The sequence below is a fragment of the Hipposideros armiger genome, unplaced genomic scaffold, assembly GCF_001890085.2.
Source record: "Hipposideros armiger isolate ML-2016 unplaced genomic scaffold, ASM189008v1 scaffold_1262, whole genome shotgun sequence".
In the NCBI taxonomy this organism is placed as follows: domain Eukaryota; kingdom Metazoa; phylum Chordata; class Mammalia; order Chiroptera; family Hipposideridae; genus Hipposideros; species Hipposideros armiger.
The window spans coordinates 180,889-204,124 of NW_017732612.1; the positions used below are offsets into that span (position 1 = coordinate 180,889).

Genomic DNA, 23,236 nt, shown 5'->3' on the forward strand with positions numbered 1-23,236 from the left:
TGGCAGCTCAGCGGCTGCTCAGCTCGGGCTGGACTCGAACTGCTGTTGCTCAGAGCTCAAGCTCTATGAGCGAGCTCTTAACCAACTGAGCCACTGGGCCGGCCCTCTAGTACAAATTTTAAATAAGGTGAATATTTGAATAAATGCATGGAGACAGAAAGGCCTTCCAGGTTTAAGAAACAAATGTGTTTGGGCCACCTGAATGGCTCAGTTGGTTAAGAGCACGTGTTCTGAGCAACAGGATTGCCTCTTTGATTCCCACATGGCCCAGTGAGCTGCGCCCAAGCTGAGCTGCTGCTGAGCTGCCAACAGGTGGCAGGATGGCTCAGCTGGTGAGAGCACATGTTCCGAACAACAAGATTGACTGTTCGACTCCCGCATGGGATGGTGGGCTATGCCCACCCACAACTAAGATTGAACATGGCACCTTAAGCTGAGCAGCTGCCAGCTGCCAACTGGTGGCTGGATGGAGACTGGGCTTGGAGCTGAGCCAGCTGCACACTCCACAGCTAAGATTGAAGGAAAACAACTTGGCTGTTCCCCTTCCCCAATTCCCCAACACTATTCCCCTTCCTTAATTCCCCAATAAAATCTTTTAAAAAAAAGAAAGAAATGTGTTCATGAAACAGGGTACCAACTAAAAATACAAGAATATATGAACATAGGATTATGGAACATGTTTGAAATTTTTGAGGGCTTTGAAAGTCAATTAGAGAAGGCTGGAAATTATCCTGTAAATAACAAACTATTAAAAAGGTTCATGTAAGAGGTTGAAAAAATAAAAACTGTTTCAGAATTTTTAGGCATGTACCCTAGGGAAAATTATGATATGTATATAGAGTCATGGGCAAGAATAATCATTTCAGCAGTGTCAGTTTTAAAAACTAGGAATAATCCAAATGCCCATCATTGTGACAACAGATTGTGAATTAACTATATCTATACATTTATACATCAGCTACTAAACATGTACTGAGTAACATACATCATCCATAGTGATGGTTGCTTCTAGGAAGGAAGAAATGTGAATTATATTAGCGAGAGAGACATAGGGGACTTCAAATTCATCTGTAACAGTTTATTTTCCTAAAAACATCTGAAGCAAATATGATAAAATATCAATATTTGTTCCCTTTGGGTGTCTGTACATGTATACTTTGTATTTTTAAAATTTAAGTTAAAAAAATTTTCAGAAAGATCATTATGAGAGTAAATGCTTGGGGAGGAAACAAGGGTAAGAAAAGGATATTTTTAAGTACAGAAAACATGAGTACAGCATAAGAGGGATAGGTTAACACAGGGAGTATTACTTACCAATGGAAGCAAACTGAGAGTCAAGACCCAAAGTCAAAAGCATGAAGAAAAATAATACGGACCAAAATGGCGCACCTGGGAGTTGGGCTAGAGCTTCTGGATAAGCAATAAATGCCAAATCAAAACCTAAGAAAAATGTATGGCACTTTAGTTTAAACTAGTTACAAAGAAAATTCACATATTTGGACATTTTCCAAATAAGATACTAGAAAAATCTCATTTTAATTTGGCAACTCAATTCATGATACACACTCTTTAGCAACTATTTCACTTTTAAAAATATTTGACTTGGTTTTTCTATGATGTGATAATGTGAACATGTGGCATGAATTAAGCTAGTGAGATCAACTTTGTAAATGGTACATATCTTATATAAGAAATCATAACAATTTCAGTGATTTTGTTTAACTGATTTTATTTTTTTAAGATTGATGAAGAATAACAACTTTCCTAAATTAGGTAACCCTATTTTAGCCTAGAAATTCTAAAACAATTACACTATCAAATAAGATATGTTTATGGAACTAACTTTTTAGTCTTCAACCATCTCTCCAAATGTTTACCAAGAATCAGAATTGAATTTTGTTTTCTACGTGATGTATGTTACCTTTCGAGATTTTTTTCTAATTCAATTGTATTATGTGATACTTATTTTTAAGTATTTTAAGTTTCTCCAGCTTCAAAGAGGAACGACATATGATACAGAAGAATTTGCTTCTAGCCTAGGCTATGTCACTTCAAAATTATTTGATCTTCTGCAAGAAATAATATTTCTGTGCATCCATTCACTCCTCGGTAAATGAAGAGCTGGAAATGATCTCCAAGGTCCCTTTTAGTCCTAACATTTTATTATTCATCCATCTCTCCATCAAATGATACCAACCATAAATAAAAATTTAGTAAGAAATTGCTACTTAAAAGAACCCTAGAATTATTTTCCTAAGAATCTTTAGCCAAATAACTAAGCATCCTTAGCTAATGCCTTTAAAATTAGGAAGTTTATTAATCAGATTACTTTCAAACTGGACACAGGTAGACACACTCAAAGTTACTTGGGTTTCTATCTATATTCTATTAATATGTTTTTAAAAATTCAGACCCAATACTATAATTGTACATAGAGGAATAGATAGATAGATGATAGATAGATACATGATAGATAGATAGATAGATGATAGATAGATAGATAGATAGATAGATAGATAGATGATACAGACTATAGACTATATAGGCTCTCTTTTATATATATGAATAAAACATGTATATATGGGGTGCCAAAAAAATGTATACAAGTGGACATTTCAATCAACATTGCTCAAGCAATAGTTTGCTGTAATCAGAGGTGTCTGGACACTGATGGTAACCACATTGTGCAACTCTTGTAATTGCAGAAGTCAAATGTAACTTTTATTCATCTTGTATTATTGGTATATATTGAGTATTACAATTTTAATACAGTTTTCCTTTCTTAAAACATGCATACATTTTTGGCACCCTGTGTGTATGTGTGTGTGTGTGTGTGTGTGTGTGTGTGTGTGTGTGTGTGAGAGAGAGAGAGAGAGAGAGAGAGAGAGACACAGAGAGAGAGAGACAGAGAGAGAGAGACAGAGAGACAGAGAGAGACAGAGAGAGAACAGAGAAAGAGAGAAACAGAGAGATCTAACTAATTGGGGTCTGATTTTTTTTTTTTTTACATTCTAAAATGAAAAGTAGTATATCTCTCTCCTCTAGAATCACAGAGCAATTTATGCTTGATGCATCTGTTCACTCCTTTATACATTCTACTAGATTCCAAGCTCTGTGTATGCGGGGGCATGTCTATTTGGCTCATAAATTTATTCTGAATGCCTGGCTATGACTCCCCTTTCTCACATCTAGGCTATAAGAAGATATTAAAAATAACACTACAAAAACAAAACAAAATAGAAAAGTTATACTTTTAGCCCTTAGGTCAAATACAACAAATAGGTTTCATAGCAAAAACAAAACAAAACATATTTTATAAATAAAAAAGTTTTAATTTGGTCAAATAAATTGTTTTTAATGACATCAAGAAATAACCAATTTGACTGAGGTGCTTTCTTTTCAACTTTGGTTTTTTTTCNAGAGAGAGAGAGAGAGAGAGAGAGAGAGAGAGAGAGAATATATGTAAAGTGCTTAGTAAGATGCCTGATACTTGTAATTATGTAGTAAGAAGTTCATATTAAGGACTAAACAAAATTCAGAAAAAAAATCTTTTAAAATAATTGTTCCCAAATGTAGTATTGTTTTCTCAGATCATTTAAGAATTATTCCATCATTAAAACAACCAAGCTATACAAAATGAAATGAGAAAGGAAATGCAATACTCTAAATCTTGAGCACTTTAAGTAAATGCTGTAAAACATATTAGTGTTCCTCAAATGAGCTATACTGAATTAATTAAAATTAATAATATATAGCATTCCATACCTGATTTTACAACTTGAGAGACTTCCTTTCCAGATATATGAGCCATGTGTCCCAATATAGAAAAAATAGCAAATCCAGCAAAAACACTAGTGAGGCAGTTTGTCAAACAAACCACAATGGCATCTGAGAAGCAGTTGTTATTGAACTTATTGTAAGATGATAGAGCAACTAAACCACCCCAAGCCACTGAAAGGGAGTAAAATATTTGAGTGGCAGCATCTTTCCAAACCTATAAGAGAAAATAATTTAATATTTAAAAACATATTCTTAATTTTCATTTGCATAAAATATTGGGTTGTTGGAAAACTCATGACACATTTTTGCAATGAAAAACATACATAGAAAAAATACATCATGACTTTGCCAACAACCCAATATTTCATATATACAAATTAATAAATATTATAAATACAATGAAATAAACACCCACTACTCAGCTTAAGAAACACAATGTTATCTGTTTTCTAAAGACCCTGTATGCCCCCTCCTGATCATATCATTCTTTCAACCTCTGGTGGTAAACACTATCTAAACTTCTGTGTTTATCATTTTCTTGTTTTTCTTTATATTTTTACCACATAAATATGCAAACTTAAACATGAAACATTTAGCTTTGCATGTTTTTGAATTTATAGAAAAGTTTTCTTTTTTTTGTTTACTCAGGTCTTTATTTGTCACAATTTATGCAAATGTACAGCAATGAAACCTTACTGCTGCCTCTTGCATCTAATATCAATATATATTCTATGCTGATTTTTTTATATAAGTGACAGAGTCAGATATAATACAGACTCAATAAATGTTTATTGATTGTGTATTGAAGGGCTGGCTGAGTGGCTCAGTTGGTTAAGAGCTCGCTCAAAAGTGCGAGCTCTGAGCAACAGCGGTTTGAGTCCCGGCCCAAGCTGAGCTGCCACTGATCTGCCAACAGGTGGCAGGATGGCTCAGCTAAAAAAAAAAGGGATTCTATTGATTATGTATTGATTTTATTCTGAAGAATTCAAAACATCTCATTTCCCATATCTGTTCTTTAGCCAAAGTTTTCTTAATATCTGTAAACTTATACAATTTTTTCATTCAGTGTTGTATGAGATTTATCCCTTATCAATTTGAAATTTCAATCTTGTAAGTGAGAAATGAAAAAATATAAGCAAATTTATACAGTTCAGTTAAATATACGTAGTTTTGAATATTTTTTTTGCTCCTGTATTGCCCCACTGTGTATAACACACTTAAATACTTTATCCTATTCATGAACATTTACGTTGTTTATTATTTTGGTATTAAAAACAATGTAGCAGGGCAGGCAGAGTGGCTCAGTTGGTTAAGAGCTTGCTCAAGAGTGCAAGCTCTGAGCAACAGGGTCGCCAGTTCAATTCCCACATGGGCCAGTGAACCGTGCCTGAGCTGAGCTGCCACTGAGCTGCCAACAGGTAGCAGGATGACTCAGCTGGTGAGAGCACATGCTCCTAACAACAAGGTTGCCAATTCGACTCATGCATGGGATGGAGGGCTATGCCCACCTGCAACTAAGATTGAACATGGCACCTTGAGCTGAGCTGCCCTGAGTTGCTGATGGGTGGCCGGATGGCTCAGTGGTTAGAGCGTGTGCTGGTAGCAACAAGGTTTCTGGTTTGACACCCGCATGGGATGGTGGGCTAGGGCCATCTGCAACTAAGACTGAACTCGGCACTTGAGCTGAGCTGCCACCAATATGGCTCAGTGGATAGAGTGTGAGCTCTTAACAACGAGGCTGCTTGTTTGGCTTCCACATGGGATGGTGGCTATGTCTACCCGCAACTAATTGAATACAGCACCTTGAGCTGAGTGGCACGACTGGACTTGGAGCTGAGCTTCCTGTGCTCTTCACAACTAAGATTGAAGGACAACAACTTGGCTGTTCCCCTTCCCCAATTCCCCAACACTGTTCCCCTACCCCAATTCCCCAATAAAATCTTAAAAAAACAAACAGAAAAAAATAATGTAGCTGTGACTATTCTTGTATGTCTCCTCATAGCTAGTTGTGGAACTGTGATCTCATAGAGTATCTGAATCTTCTCTTTCTTTTCTTTTTTTTTATTAAATTATTTTTTATTATGAAATACACATTTTTTAGAATTAGTTTCAGCAGAAGTCTTCATTCAACAAAACCTGAATCTTCTCTTTTACTAAATATTGCAAAATTATTCCTCAAAGTGGTTTGTACTACTTCACACTCCACCAGCTAGCTATGAGATTTCCCATTCCTATGGGAAAGCAATGTTGCTAACATTGGTCAAAATTTTTAATATGGTCTAATCTAGTGGTTTTGAAATGAGAGTTGATTAATCTAATGACTTATAAGGTTTAGCATATTTTTATGTGTTTATATTCCATAGTTAGGTTTTACTTCCTCTGTTAAATTCCTGTTCATGTCTTTTGCAAATTTTGCTTGGGTTATTTGTCTTATTGGAACTCTAGGAATACTTTCTGTAATTTGGATTCTAATCTTTTGTCTATATGTTAATCTCTTCCTCCCACATCGTGGCTAATATTTTTTTTAACGTCTTAACATTGTATCCTTGGATAAACCAAGAATTTTGTTGTTGTTTTAATGTAGTTGAAGGTGTCCATCTTTGCTTTTATGTATTGACCTTGATTTCTCTGACTTTAAAAAAACCCTTTAACCTAAGGTCATAAAGGTACTATGCTATATTTTTTCCTAAAAGATTTAAAGTTTGGCTTATATTGCTGTTTTCAATTCACCTGCAAGTGATACTGTGCACATTAGAAATCCCAAGTTCTGGTAAAGATGGTGGAATAGGTAAAATCTGTGCTGCCCTTCTCCCATGATCACATCAACATTACAATAAAAAACATAGAAAAACTACGTCATGACTTTTCCAACAACCCAATAAACCACAGAACAACCATCATTGAGAATCACCTGAAGTCTAGCTGAACAGAAGGCCTATAACTAAGGATATACAAGAGAGTCACATGGAGACTTGTAGGGGAGGTGGAGACACAGAAAAAGTTGGTCCCACAGACATATGTGGCAGTTAAAAATTGGGAGGTAAAGCTCAGCTGTAGAGGTATGTCCTGAGGATAGAGGGGTCCCAGTCCCAACCAGGCTCTCCACCTCGGGGTTTCAGTGCTGGAGAGAGATGTTCCCATAATTTTTGGCCATGAAAACCAGCAAAGAGTGTGACTGAATCAGATGGATGGCTGCTAGAGTCGCAGGTATTCCTCTTGAAGGGTCTGCACATGAACTCACTAACTCTGAGCTTCAGCTCTGAAGCAATAGCTCAAAAGTCACTATAGAGAGAAAGTGAATTGCCTGACTTTGGGGCAAAGATGTGAGGGGCAGCTTTTTCACAGACAGAAGTGTTGTTAGAAGCCATTGTTAATTTGCTTAGCTCTCCCTCCACCCAGCCTGCATATGCAGATGGATGTCATATCTGAGTCTCCATAAACCTAACACCTTACAACCTTCCCTTGTGTGATTTCCTGAGACACCGTCCCACCCAGCTAGCAGGCCCACCCAAGCTGTTTCCAGGTTTTTTCCCATACAAATGGCATGTCTTGGCTCATTCTGTGGACTTCCCTAACACCTTTCAAAGGTTCACAAACCCCAAACAAGCAGTATCAGATCTCATCATGCCCTGTACCTCTTACTAAGCTTCCCCAAGCCCAGCACAAGTGGCAGCTGGACTCAGTTTGCAGCTTATCCTGCAGCCCAGCAAAAGTGGCAACCTCACGTAAATCACGTTTTAGCTCATACCAAGTGGCTCCGGAAAGATCACAGGCAGTGGCTGACCATGCCTGCAACAGAGTCCTTCCAAGAGACCCCAGATGCAACACACCTGATGGCCAGCTTTAGACCACACAAGAGCACTACCCAACTTCCACAAATGACACACCCAAAGGGCAGACTCAGGAGGCACCAGAGCCCCACTGAAGTGAATCCTGCTCTGTAGGTTCAGCACCTTGACAACAGCTCATCCACTGTAGTCACAGCCACCCCTCACAACCAATAAGTCTGAGGGACAATCCCTACCATTCACATGCAAACAACATCTAAGGCTCAACTATAACAAGAGGGCACCCACACCCACACAAGAAACACATTGAAGCACCTGGCTCAAGTGTCAGGGATATGGCACCACTGAGCCCCACAGGAAACCGACTATATATGGCCACTTTGCTAAGACCAGGAGACATAGCAGTCCACCTAATACATAGAAACAAACACAGGAAGGCAGGAATAGTGAGGAGACAAAGAAACATGTCCAAATGAAAGAACAGAAGAAAGCTCCAGAAAAAAACTAAACAAAATGGAGACAAGCAAGCTACCAGATGCAGCACTCAAAATACTAGTTATAACAATGCTCAACAGTCTCAGTAGAACTTAAATAAAGAGATATCAAGCATAAAAAAGGACATAGAAACCACTAAAAGAACCAGTCAGAAATAAAGAATACAATAACTTAAATGAAGACTACATTAGAGGAAATCAACAGTAGATTAGATGAAGCAGAGGATCGAACCAGCGGTTTGGATGATAAGGTAGCAGAAAATAACCAATCAGAACAGCAAAAGGATAAAGCAATCCAAAATAATGAAGATAGCTTATGGGACCTCTGGGACAACATCAAATGTACCAACATTCACATCATAGTGGTACCAGAAGGAGAAGAAAGAAAGCAAAGAATTGAAAACCTATTTGAAGAAGTAATGATGGAAAACTTCCCTAACTTGATGAAGGAAATAGACATACAAGCCCAAGAAGAGCAGACAGTCTCAAACAATATGAACCCAAAGAGGCCCATACCAAGATACATTATAATTAAAATGCCAAAGGTTAAAGACAAAGCGAGAATCTTAAAAGCAGCAAAAGAAAAGCAGTTAGTTACCTACAAGGGAGCTCCCATAAGACTGTCAGCTGATTCCTCAACAGAAACTGCAGGCCAGAAGCAATTGGCACGAAATATTAAAAAAGATGAAAAGTAAGGACCTACAACCAGAACTACCCTTCCTAGCAAAGCTACCATTTAAAATTGAAGGAGAGATAAAGAGCTTTGCAGACAAGAAAAAGTTAAAGGAATTCATCACCACCAAACCAGCATTGCAAGAAATGCTAAGTGGACTTCTTTAAGAAGAAGAAAAAAAAGAGAAAAATATGAATAATAAAATAGCAATAAGTAAGAAGGACCTAGTAATTCCACTTCTGGGTATTTATCTGAAGAAACCCAAAAGCTAATTTGAAAAGATATATGTACCGCTATGTTAACACTATCTGCAATAGCCAAGAAATGGAAGCAACCTAAGTGCCCATCAATAGATGACAGGATAAAGAAGAGGTGGTACATATATACAATGGAATATTACTCGGCCATAAAAAATGTAATCCTTCCATTTGTGATAACATGTATGGACTTAGAGGGTGTTATGCTATCTGAAATAAGTCAGACAGAGAAAGACAAATATCATACAGTTTCACTTACATGCGGAATCTAAAAAGGAAAATAAACAAACATACAAAACAGAAATAAACTCATAGATACAGAGAGCATTGTGATGGTTGCCAAATGGGATGAACATTGGAACGATGGGTGAAAAAGGGGAATGGATTAAGGAGTACAAATTGGTAATTACAAAATAATCATGAGGATGTAAATTATGGGGAAGGGAACATAGTCAATAATATAATAACCATGCATGGTATCAGGTGATTAGTAGATATGTTGGGGTGATCACATTGTAAATTTTATAAATATCTAATCACTATCTTGTGCACCTGATTCTAATATAATAGTCTATGTTAACTGTAATTGAAAAATTAAAAAATATTAAAAGAAGAACTGCCATTTTATTTTTTGAAATGGATTATCAACTGTCTAAGGAGAATTGATATGATTAATTATATCAATTAGATATCAATTCTATCAGTTGGGTAGTCCATCCTTTTCCCATTGACCTGCATTGGAACCTTGCCACATATCAAGTTCCACATGTTGATGAATATTTTTGATATTACCATTCTGTTCCACTGGTCTATATGTCTATATCTATATTAATACCAAATTATTTACATTAGTATAGCATTATAATAATGTTTCATACTTGCTAAGACACATCTTCTTCACTTGTTCAGGAACATCTTGTTTTGTTTTATTTTTTTTTGGCCTTTTTTTTCACATAACTTTTAGAATCATCTTTCAAGTTTCATGAAATACTGCAAGGAATTTGATTGGAATTCCGTTGTCTCTACATATCAATTTAGGTACAATAGGAACATATAATTCTTAACAAGGATAGTACTAGGCAATTTTTGAAGAATGGTGATACATTTAGCATCCCTTATATCACCCACTTCCCTCATTCCATGTTTTGCCTAGCGCCTCATTAGGTGTTCTCATCTCTTTAAGTAGCACCCCCCACCCCGACATTCTTCATCTAATCCTACCCCTTTAGTATTCTCCCTTTTGCAATTTACTCCTCCTGTGTATTTGCTGAAATACAACAATTAATTTTAGAAACTAATCTAGTTAAATTTATGTTAACAGTGAAATTCTGTAGATATAACATTACCCCAAAGATTTCAAATAATAGAGCTGGCATATATTGGTGCAAAAGTGTTTTTTTTAGTGCATCTGAAAACTTGACTGGACAGTGAAAGGCAGGTAATATAATATGCTAATATTATATTAGGTAATATAATATGACTAAGAGCTCTAGCTCTTGTTTTTTTATTCTTTTTTTAATTAAAATGTATTGGGGTGACAAAAGTTACATAGATCCTAGGTGTACAATTGAGTAAAAAAGAATGAAGTTTACATTCAATGCCTCTCACTCTCTGACTTCAATTTACTTAACATCTTTAAAACTTTTTTATCTATAAAATGGAGATGGCAATAATAATTATTATGTGTCCTAGGAATGATGTGAGAAATAAATGAGATAACATATGTAAAGCAATTAGCAGGATGCTCAATGGTAGCTATTTTTCTTATTATGGAAAATAATTATAAATTGATACTTGTTTTTTATATAAGTTAAAAACAATAATTTTCCCCCAATAGGTATGTAATCTATATCCAGTTTCAATGGAAATGAAGTTTTTAGATTGTAAAATAAATATTACTAAGTCTGCAGAATAAAGCTTGATATTAAATTATTATTACACTATAATTCCTTTATAATGGCAGCCTGTCCTTTGAAACTTTGAAACCAGGCAATGACTTCTCCTCTATAGCTATCATAGTCCTAGGTGGCATCTTCCTCTAATATAAAGCTGTTTTGCATACAGTGAAAATGTGTTCTTTAGTGTAGCCACCTTCATTAATTAACTTAGCTAGGTCTTCTGTATAACTTGCTGCAGCTTCTACATCAGTTCATGCTGCTTTACCACCTTGCACTTTTATGTTATGAAGATAACTTCTTTCCTGAAACCTCATGAACCAACCTCTGCTAGCTTCAAACTCTTCTTCTGCAGCTTCATCTCCTCTCTCAGCCTTCATAAAATCGAAAAGAGTTGGGGCCTTGCTCTGGTTTAGGCTTTGGCATCAGGGATGTGGTGGCTGACTTGATCTTCTATCCAGACCACTCAGACTTTCTCAATATTAGCAATAAGGTTGTTTCTCTTTCTTAGCATTCATGTTTCCACTGGTGTAGAACTTTCAATTTCCTTTAAGAACTTTTCCTTTGCATCCACAATCTGACTAACCATTTGGTGCAAGAGACCTAGCTTTCAGCATATCTCAGCTTTCAAAGTACTGTCCTCACTAAACTTAATCATTTCTAACTTTTGCTTTAAGTGAGAGACTTGCAACTCTTCCTTTCACTTGAAAACTTAAAGGCCATTGTGAGGTTATTAATTGGCCTAATTTTAATATTGCTGTGTCTCAGGGAATAGGGAGGCCCAAGGAAAAAGAGAGAGACAGGGGAACAGCTGGTTGGAAGAGCAGTCAGAACACACATATTTTTTTTACTAAGTTTGCCATCTTACATGGGTGTAATTTGTGATGCCCCCAAATATTTACAATAGTAACATCAAAGATCACTGACTAGAGATCACCATAACAAATATAATAATAATGAAAAAGTTTGAAATATTGAGAGAATTATCAAAATGTGACACAGAGCCATGAAGTGAGCAAATGCTTTTGGAAAAATGATACCAATAGACTTGCTCAACACAGTGTTTCCACGAACCTTCAATTTGTAAAAAAAATGCATTATGTGTGAAGTGCAATAAAATGCAGTATGTCTGTACTTAGAAAACAGAATTTTCTGTAAATAAGCATGAGTTCCACAAAATACACCATTGCAAAGTAAAACTAATATCCATTATTGGATAACACTACTAGGTGTGACTACTAAACAAAAGTGAACGCATTCTTAGGCTGTATCAACACAAGCATGGTATATAGACTACACTTACTTTCAATGCTCTTTGCAGTCAAAATTGTAAAAGATTTTATGTACTTGTGATGCACACAGCCATTAATTAGAGATGGATTAAAGTAAAAAGAGGGTTACCCAATTTATATTCATGGCTCATGTTTCTGTTTCTGGCACCAGTAACAATTTTCTTGATGGAATGCTTCATCTATTTCAAAATAGTGGTTTAACTTTATAATCCATTAGGCAAAATTCGATCTTACTTTTGGGATATTAGCTTTTGAAGACAATTAAAATGTATATTAGTCCATTACACTTTCAACTATAATCTTAAAATCTACTATGAGTTTATCAATAAGTCACATAGTCTTAGTCAACAATTTGTAGGTATTCATGCATACATTTTTTTTCTTAGATTAATAAACCCTAAATACTTTTGATCAAATAAATCAGTTACATGAATAAAATGAATTTAAAAATCCTATTGCTAAAATTGATGGTATTGCCTCCAATAAGAAAGCATTAGTGTCATGTTAAATAGTTAAGTCAGACATCCTAGTGGAATGAAACACTAATAAGTTTAATTGCATATTTTTGCAAGCTACTATATTTTGACAGTTTCATATGCAACCAAAGACTTTCAGTATTTGCATTTAAGGTTATATCTCAGATAATTTGAAATTCAAATTAAGTCTTACCTCAGCTTCCTGAAGTTTTGTAAAATTTGACTGTGCTCCAATATAGTATGAAATGCCCTTTGATGCACCCTCCAGAGTTGCACCTCGTATTAACAGGATGAATAAGACAATATAGGGGAAAATAGCTGTGAAATATACCACCTATCAAAAAAAAATTGAAAGTCATTTATTTAAATCATGGTATGTAACTGCATACAAAAAAGTCATTAGTTAGTTGACATTAATAAAATAAAGTATCAAAAGTTTCATAAGGTTATTAGCAAAGTTGGCATAATTTCCTCTGTCTGTTCTCACCACTCTAATATGATCCACTTTTAAAACACTCTGACGAGTGACATCAGAAACATATCAGCATGAGGGATGCTCCTTGAATTCTCTCCTTGAAGTTACAAGTTGAACAGCTATAATTCAACAAAGGATTCCCTACACAACACACAAACACATCTGAGAGATTCGCCCATCAATGCATATGAAGGTGGGGGAATCAAAGTGAACAGGGGAGAAGGGAAGGGAGAAATGCAGATATGGGGGCTGTGGGATGCAGCCCAGAGCTCCATGTGCTCCTGGGAGAGGGAAGGATTGAGACGGCAGGTGTACTCTCTGTGGTCCCAGCAATTCTGCTTGAGAGATCGGCATATAATATGGTAGAACCAGTGATCAAGGCAGACAACACAGGGCAAAGATAGAATACAGAAGTGCAACAACTGTGGTCTAACAGCCCTCACTGCCAGGCAGAAAACAAAGCCACTGAGTCTGGCTGTCTCCACTAAACCTCCCAGAGCTTAACTCCCCCATACCCTCCCAGTGGTAGCAACAGGACCCAGAAAAAACTGCAGCAGTGTTGGATTAAAAAGCAGAATATCTACAGCCCTGAGAACTGGAGAAACAGTTCCTGAATGACAAGTGACTAATTCCAATGACAATGGAAGAGCTATAGGAGTGAGGCAGCTGTACTCTGGCAATTGTTATTACAATGGAGGAAAACAAAGCCACAAAGACACCAGCTGCCTTTCCCAGCTAACCCAGTCCCCACCTTTCACAGCTGATCACAGTGGGGACACACATGGCTGCTGAGGTGCACAGCTCTGCATCTGGCTGCTGAGGCAACACTGAGATTGCAAGGCCTCAAAACCACATCGCCCACCACATTCTCCCATGAGGGTGATGCCCTGAGACTGAGGTGACCTGGATACAGTGGAGAAACTCACTTGCCCAGGAAATCTCCCACCATGCGAGAAGCCAGAGCAAGGCAAGAGAAAATAAAACATTCCAGTGCTACCTACTGGAAAGCAAAAGAATGGCTTCTTCATACCAACCTGGTGCAGAATTCACTGCTGTAGATACCCCGGAAGAGAATTCATCAATTACCATGAATAACCAAGGTAACAAGGCAGCTCAGGGAGAAAATGAAAAATCTCCAGAAAATAAACTTAAAGACGGAAACATGTGACTTAAGTGACAGAGAATTCAGGATTGCTGTTTTCAAAAAAACTCAATGAGATGCAAGAAAATTCAGATAGGCAGCTTAATGAACTTAGAAATATAATCAACAAACATAATGAATACTTCACAAAGAGAAGGAATTTTTAAAAAGAACCAAATAAAAATTCTGGATTTGAAGATTTCAATAAAAGAGATGAAAATGAAATAGTGAGATTAAGAAACAGAACTGACCACATGAAGGAAAGAATTAGTGATATCAAAGATACCAATCTGGAAATGATACAAATAGAAGAACAGAGAGATTTGAGAGTTAAAAGAAATGAAAGAACTGTACAAGAACTATCTGACTCTATCAGAAAGAGCAATATAAGAATAATGGGTATACCAGAATTTCAAGAGAAGGAGAAGGACACAGAGAGTATATTCAAATACTCGATGAGAACTTCCAAAACCTATGGAAAAAACTGGATCCTCAAATCCAAAAAGCAAATGGAATGCCTAATTACCTCAATCCTAACAGGCCTCCTCCCAGGCGCATTATATTGAAGCTGTCAAAAAATAATGACAAAGAAAAATTCTCAAGGGAGCCAAGGAAAAGAAAATTGTAGCCTACAAAGGAAAGCCTATTAAATTATATCAGGCTATTCAGCAGAAAGTCTACAGGCCAGGAGGAAGTGGAATCAAATATTCAAAATATCAAAAAACAGAAATGACCATCCAAGAATAATATATCCAGCAAAGTTATCCTTTAGATATGAAGGAGAAATAAATATCTGCCCAAATATTTAGAAGCTGAGGGTATTTTCCACCACAAAGCCTGCATTACAGGAAATCCTGAAGGAGACTATTCTACCTGAGACAAAAAGACAAAAGGATACAAAATTATGAGTAAGATTACTAACAGACAGACAGAAGCAGGAAATGGCAACCCCTACACAGAATAGAGCACTATTCATTTAAATGCATCATAAAGGGAAAAGAAGATAAAAATATTAAAATTTAAAAAATACAAGAAGACAATTACCTACTGCAACTCAGAAATACACTCATAGCATAAATGGAGTTAATCTATGACAACAAAAAATAAAAAAGGAGGGAGTAAAGGTCTGAACTTCTAAAGAAAAATGAAGATAAGATGTATGCTAAAAGAAAAGGGCTACTGTATATATCAAACTTTCTTTTGCATGAACTTAATGGTAACCACTTAAAAAAAATCCAGAACTGCGACACATAACATAAAAAAAGAAGGAAAAAATCATAAAATACCACCAAACTAAAATAACAGACAGAAGAACAAAGGCAAAGAAACAAATGGAGACACTAATCTACCAGAAAACAAAAGGTAAAATGGCTATAGAAAATCCTCATATATCAATAATCGCCCTAAATGCAAATGGAATGAATGCACTGAAAAAGGCACAAAGTAGTAGATTGGATCAAAAAACACAACCCAATCAGATGTTGCCTCCAAGAGACACTTCTCAGCTACAAGGACAAACATAGACTCAAACTGAAAAAGTGAAAAATGATAATCCAAGCAAATGGCACCCAGAGAAAAGCGGGTATATCTGTTGAAAAGTGGGTATACCTTATATCTGTCAAAACACACTTCAGGATTTCAAAAAAGATAACAAGAGACAAAGATGGATATTTAATAATGATAAAGGAGACAAGACAACAAGAAAACATAATACTTCTCAACATACTGAGAGTGCCAAAAAAATGTATATACATTTTAAAAGATGTTATCTGTGCTTAAGCAGTAGTTCACCATAATCACAATTGTTTGGATATTGATGGTAACCACTCTGAACATCTCTTGTAATTGCAGAAGTCAAACGTGTCTTGTATTCATTCATCTTTTCTTATCAGTATATGTTGAGTATTACAATTAATACAGTTATTTTCCTTTCTTAAAATATGTATACTTTTTTTTGCACCCTCTATATATGCTCCCAAGTAGGGAGAACCAAAATATATAAAGCAACTATTAACAGAACTAAAGGGAGAAAAGGACAAAACACAATTATAGTAGGGGACCTAAATATGCCATTGACAGCTATGGATAGATCATCAAAACAGAAAATCATTAAGAAAATGTGATCCTTAAATGACATATTACACCAAATAGACATAATTTACACAGCTTTTTGTCTTAGAACACCAGATTATACATTATTTTCCAGTGCACATGGAACATTCTTAATGATAGATGATATGTTGGGACATAAAACCAGCCTTAGAAAATTTAAGAAGATTGAAATCATACCAAACACATTCTCAGACCACAATGCTTTGAAACTGGAGATCAACTGCAAAAAGAAAGAGGGAAAATATACAAATACATAGAGATTAAACAACGTACTATGAAAGAATGACTGGCTCAAAAAAGAAATAAAAGGAGAGATCAAAAGACACATAGAAACAAATGAGAATAAAAATACATTGTATCAAAATTTTTGGGATACTGCAAAAGCCATATTTTGAGAGGAAAATTTTATATCATTACAGGCCTAGCTCAATAAACAAGAAAAATCTGAAATAAACAACCTAACATTACATTTTAAATAACTACAAAAAAGAAGAACAAACAAAATCCAAAGTCAGCAGAAAGAGGGAAATAATAAAAATTAGAGCAGAGCTAAATGAAATAGAGAACAAAAAGACAACTGAAAAAATTAACTCAACAAAAAGTTGGTTCTTTGAAAATATTAATAAAATTGGCAAACCCCTGGCTAGGCTCACTAAGGAGAAAAAAGTCACAAATAAAATCAGAAACTAAAGAAGAGAAGCTACCACAGATACAACAGAAATACAAAGGATCATACGAAGATACTATAAAGAAATATACATCACCAAATTCAATAACCTAGAAGAAATATAAAACCTTCCTAGACTGAATCACAAAGAACTGGAAAAGCTAAATAATCTGATTATCAGTAAGAACATTGAAACAATCACCCAAAACCTCTCTAAAGGCAAAAGTCCAGGACCAGATGGCTTCACTAGTGAATTCCACCAAACTTTCAAAGAGGATTTAATACCTGTCCTTAAACTCTTCCAAAAAAATGAAAAAGAGGCAATACTTCCTAACTCATTTTAAGAGGCCAACATTATCCTGATATCAAAACCTGGTAAGGATAATACACACACAAAAAGAAAACTACAGACCAATATCTCTGATGAATGCAGATGCAAAAATCTTAAACAAAATACTAGCAAATCCAATACAAAAAGGTATTAAAAAGATTATGTGTATGATCAAGTGGGGTTCATTCTAAGAGCACAAGGATGGTTCAACATATGCAAATCAATCAATGTGATACACCACGTAAACAAAATGAAGGATAAACATCATATGCTCATATCAATAAATATAGAAAAGTCATTTGACAAGATACAAGACCCATTTATAATTAAAACACTTAATAAAATGGGTATAGAAGGAAAGTACCTCAATATAATAAAGGCCATATATGGCATACCATCAGCTCATGTCAAACTTAATGGTGAAAAACTGAAAGCTTTTCCTCTAAAATCGGGAACAAGACAGAAACGCCCCCTATCACCACTCTTATTCCACATTGTATTAGAAGTCCTAGCCAGAGCCATCAGGCAAGAGAAAGAAATAAAAGGCATCCAAATTGGGAATGAAGAAGATAAGTTGTCACTTTTTGCCGATGACATGATTCTTTATATAGAAAACTCTAAAGACTCCATCAAAAACTTTTAGAAACAATAAACAAATACAGTAAACTTGCAGGACACAAAATCAATGTACAAAAATTCATTGTGTTCCTATATACTAACAATGAAATTCAGAAAATGAAATTTTAAAGAAAATCTATTTTGCAACTGCAAATGAAAGAATAAAATACCTAGGAATGAACTCAACCAAAACCGTGAAGGACCTATACACTGAAAACTATAATACATTATTAAAAGAAACTGAAGAAGACAAAGAAATTAAAAGATATTTTGTGTTCATGGAATATAAGAATCAACATAGTTAAAATGGCCATATAATCCAAAGCAATATATATATTTACTTCAATCCCCATCAAAATCCTAATGCCATTTTTAAAGAAATAGAACAAAAAATATAAGATTTGTCTGGAATCACAAAAGACCCCAAAGACCCAAAGCAAGCCTAAGAAAAAAAACAAGGCTGGAGGTATTACTCTCCCTGACTTCAATGTATATCACAAAGTGACAATAATCAAAACAGCATGGTATTGGCAGAAAAACAGACACAGAGACCAATGGAGTAGAATTGAGAACCCAGAAATAAACCCACATATATATGGGCAGATAATTTTCAACAAAGGAACCAAAAACATACAATGGAGAAAAGTAAGCCTCTTCAATAAATGGTGCTGAGAAAATTGGAAAGCCACATGCAAAAGAATGAATCTGGACTGCTATCTGTCACCATATACCAAATTTAACTCAAAATGGATCAAAAACCTAAACATAAGACCTGAAACAATAAATTGCATAGAAGAAAGTATGGGTACTAAACTTATGGACCTTGGGTTCAAAGAGGATTTTATGAATTTGACATCAAAGGCAACAGAAATAAAAGCAAAAATAAATGAATTGCACTACATCAAACTAAAAAGCTTCTGTACAGCAAAAGAAACCATCCACAAAACAAAGAGGAAACCAGCCAAATGGGAAAAGATATTTGCAAACAACACCTCCAATAAGGGGCTAACATCAAAAATATATAAAGAACTTGTACAACTTAACAACAACAACAAAAAATGAACAATCCATTAAAAAATGGGCAGAGGACCTGAACAGACTCTTTTCCCAAGAAGACACACAAACGGCCAACAGATGTATGAAAAAAAGCTCAACTCCAAGCTATTGGGGAACTACAAATCAACACCCTAAAGAGATACCACCTCACACCTCTTAGAATGGCTATGATCAACGTGACAAATAATAACAAGTGTTGGAGAGGCTGCAGAGTAAAAGGAACCCTCATATTCTGCTGGTGGGAATGTAAATTGGTACATCCACTATAGATGGCAGTGTGGAGGTTCCTCAAAAAATTAAGAAAAAAGTTACCATATGACCCAGCAATCCCTCTTCTGTATGTCTACCCTCAAAAATCTGAAAACATTTATTTGTAAAATATATGTACCCCTATGTTCATTGCAGCATTATTCAGGGTGGCTAAGACATGGAAACAATTGAAGTGTCCTTTGATAGATGATTGGATAAAGAAGATGTGGTACATATAAACAATGAAATGTTACTTGGCCATAAGAAAAGATGCCACTTGCGACAACTGGGATGGATCTTGAGATTATCATGCTAAGTGAAATAAGTCAGACAGAAAAAGTCCAGAACCATATGGCTTCACTCATGTGTGTCATATAAAACTGAAAACAACAATGGAACAAGACAGACAAACAAAGAAACAAAAATTTAGGCTACAATTTGGTGGTTACCAGAGGGTAATGGGGAGGGGCCATGTTAGAAGAAGGAAAAGGGGGTCCAATAAGATGATGGAAGGAAAAAAAACATGTCAAAGATGAACAACAAACAAAATATGCACTACAAACAAATCTCAGTTTTAAATATTAATACAAAAATGTTTAATGTAAATAAATATAGACTAGCAAGACATTAAAAGAATGTCTCACGGGAATCACCCCAGGAATGATCTGGTATTAGGAAATTTAGTAAATAATCCTATTCCAGAGAGATGGCTATGGTGTCTGCAGCTAGACAGCAAAGAAATTATGCTTGTAGGATCTGAAAAATATTTGATAAATTTGACTTCTTTCTTTTTATTTGACCTAAAAAAGAAAAGACTCTGATGTATGAAACAATATTTCCAGGTTCATGTTGTAGATACATTACTATATCAGCAGTGATAACTTGGAATCCAGATGGAGTGTTTTCCAAAATATATCCTTATAAATGTCTGAGGAGACTAAGTATCACCTCTTGGTAAATTACTGCATTAGGGGGAGGGGGAATGATTATAAACCCTGCAATGATTAGTATGTACTCAGTCCTCAAGCAGATGGAAAAATAACCTAGTAGATGTCCAAATTCCAAGAAAGCTGATTAAAGGGAATAATGGACACTTGTTATTAGTATTCTTAAAATGACCAATAAGACAGTTTGATAGCACACATACAAGTGCACTGCTTGTGTCCTGGGTAACACACACTTCCAGATAAGCAGGTTGCCTTTGAGGCTGGCTTTTCATTAATGTGGATGATTTCTCTGATCTATAGATGTCCTAAGTTTGATAATATGCCCAGGTAGATGGTTTAAACAAGTCATCTAGGGACTATTAAAAATTAATTGCCTGTGTAAGTGGCCTTTAATGGATGCTTTCAATATTAACATCAAAAAGGATCCAAGGGTTTCAAAAATGTGCAATTGAAACATTATTTTAAAAAGTTTCCAGTGACTTTGTGATGTTCACAGTATTTCTATGATTTCATAGCATGTTTTGTCACATCTTAATATTAACTGAATGTGCTAGATATTGTACCGGAAATACAAAGATACTATACACAGTTATTCCTATCCTCCATTTTTAAGGAAATTTCACTCTGTAGTTAAAAGCATGTAAACATTCGCTTTTCTCAGTACTGTACAACTGCTCACAGAGAAAATTTCATGCTATTCTTAGAAATTTCCATGATGCTTTTTGAAAGTTTAAAAAAACAATGAAGTGGGAAAATATAATGTTTTTCAGAGGCAGACTCTGTTCAGAGAGAGAACTCTGAGTTCATTTTAGCAAACTTAAAGAGAATGATTACATAGTTTATTTTTTTATCTCTCTCCAACTAAGAGAATCCTGAAATTATTACCCTGTATAACAAGGGTCTAGACTTTTGAAACCAAACATTGCAATATAAAATTCCATTTAAGATGCTTATTTATATAGTAGGATAGAAAAATTTTAAATATACTTGCAAGCCTCAGAATACGGTATCAGATAGAAAGTTCTAAGTTTTGAGTAATTGTACAACTTTAGTACTAGTTTGTGCTTGTTATGTTTCATTTTTGACAATAGCAGTGATCTTAAGTATTTTCTTAGAACTAGGCTGCTTACTTATAACACTATTACACATTTGAATGTTCCCATTATAGGAAAAAGAAAACATGAATTTTATAATGCTTGACATTGAACTACAATAAAATTGGAAAACAGTTCCATCACTATCTAATGTGTTTTTCAAGTTACCTTCCCAGAAGACTTGATTCCTTTAAATAGTGCTGCACCAACTATGAGCCAAGCCAGAAGAAGACAAAGTGCCAAATACCACACAATTTCTCCAGTCTCATCCATTCCATTTGAGCGTTGGAGTGCCACTTTGCTGAAAACACATAAGCTCTTTTATGAACACAGAATCATTTGGCCTAATACATTGAATTTCATCCAGGAGGAAGCTTCATGAGTATTTTATCTTATTAATACACCAATGTCATGTGAGCCTTTTATTGATACTGTTGTATAGAGAGGCAAAAATAGTTCAATGAAAAGCCAGACTCTGAACTTTAGGCTTAATTGCAGCCAATCCAAAGTTTCAAACCCTAGAATAAGAGATCTACTGATTCCTTCAGTTACAAGTTTTCCCTAATATTTCAAATCTCCTTTATGTAAAAAAATTAACCTTATGTCAAGTTATTTCATTTTACTCATTACAGTATTTTCTCAAGTTAAAATGACAAAGAAAACATTTTAAATTGTATTAAAATATTTTCTTATTCATCCTACTTGTATTTATCATCATACCTAAATGATCCCATTACTTATGCCTTTTTCAAAGACTTTCTGTAAAATACTACGATTTCCTCTAGGGGCATGCACAGATCCAAGATTTTAATTCTTAGCTTGGTGTTTGGAACATTTCAACCTCCAAGTTTTAAGAGGATCACACCAGAGAATTAACATGCAGATGAGGAAGAGCTCATTACTGCAATAGTCAAGGAAGTTAGGTCAGGGTCAAAGGTAGGTATACAGTGAAAAAAATAGAGAACATTTAAAATTAATAAAAGCAAATATAACCCAAAACTTCTCTTTCTACTATATAGTGACAATAATAAGCAAAATGAATAATGAAGAATTGCAGCCTTAAATAGAAATTTTACCCCAAAATTACTATCACCAAATTGTTTATTATTAGAACTTGCAAATTATAGTCTAAAATTTGAATATTTTTTTCTTCAAAGCAATGCCTTAAAAGTTAATGAGTGCTAGATAAATCATTACTGACAGTGTTGTGCCCATTTAAATAACTAATTTATAAATGACAATTTGTTTACTATGAGTTAATTTTGCAGGTTACTAGTACTCACACAGGATAAGTAAACATTTGAGTGAAATGGAGTAGAATTTGCTTCGATTCCCTTTTTTTCTACTCATTTTGAGTTAAGAAAAGAGCTGATTAATATTTTATTGTTAATTATAAAAATGTTTTAGTAACATCTGTTTAAGAAGTAGATTGTGTAGGATACTTACTTCCAATATTGTTCACTGGGAAGCTGCCCTGGCTGATAAACTTCACTTCCATTTCTGCAGGTTAAATTGTTGGCATCTGCCCAGCTTTTATTCACTTGGATGATCTCCATTATTCTGGTACTCACATTACAGTGAGTTACTAAAAATTATTTTAAAAAATGCACACACAGACATATATTTAGTTTTACAAGAGTACTTTTTAATGGTAAAATATTTCAAGCATTGCCTAAATTGTTACTTGGTAAAGGTGGAGCAGAAATTGCACAAATGGAATAAACCATGCACATTCAGCATTTTAAACCTTCTATATTACTAAGCTGGGGGTGAATATGAAAATATCTGCCCTTATTAGCTGTGATTGTTTTTATAGTAATAACAGCTATAAAGTAAAAATAATTTCAGTTGGGACTTAGTGCCCTAAGGAACTTTTAGAATGTGGACTTAT

At 35.0% G+C, this 23,236-nt stretch overlaps 1 protein-coding gene across 1 annotated transcript in view; it reads right to left on the reverse strand.

Annotated features, from left to right (window-relative positions):
• The window catches only part of SLC6A14 (solute carrier family 6 member 14), a 50,598-nt gene that overhangs the window by 20,605 nt on the left and 6,757 nt on the right, over positions 1–23,236 (reverse strand). Inside the window, exons 5-9 of the mRNA XM_019633237.1 lie at positions 22,792–22,930; positions 21,514–21,646; positions 12,849–12,989; positions 3,766–3,994; positions 1,315–1,440 (exon numbers count right to left, since the gene is read on the reverse strand). Coding sequence (XP_019488782.1) covers positions 1,315–1,440; positions 3,766–3,994; positions 12,849–12,989; positions 21,514–21,646; positions 22,792–22,930 — 768 coding nt within the window. The remainder of the gene's footprint in view (positions 1–1,314; positions 1,441–3,765; positions 3,995–12,848; positions 12,990–21,513; positions 21,647–22,791; positions 22,931–23,236) is intronic.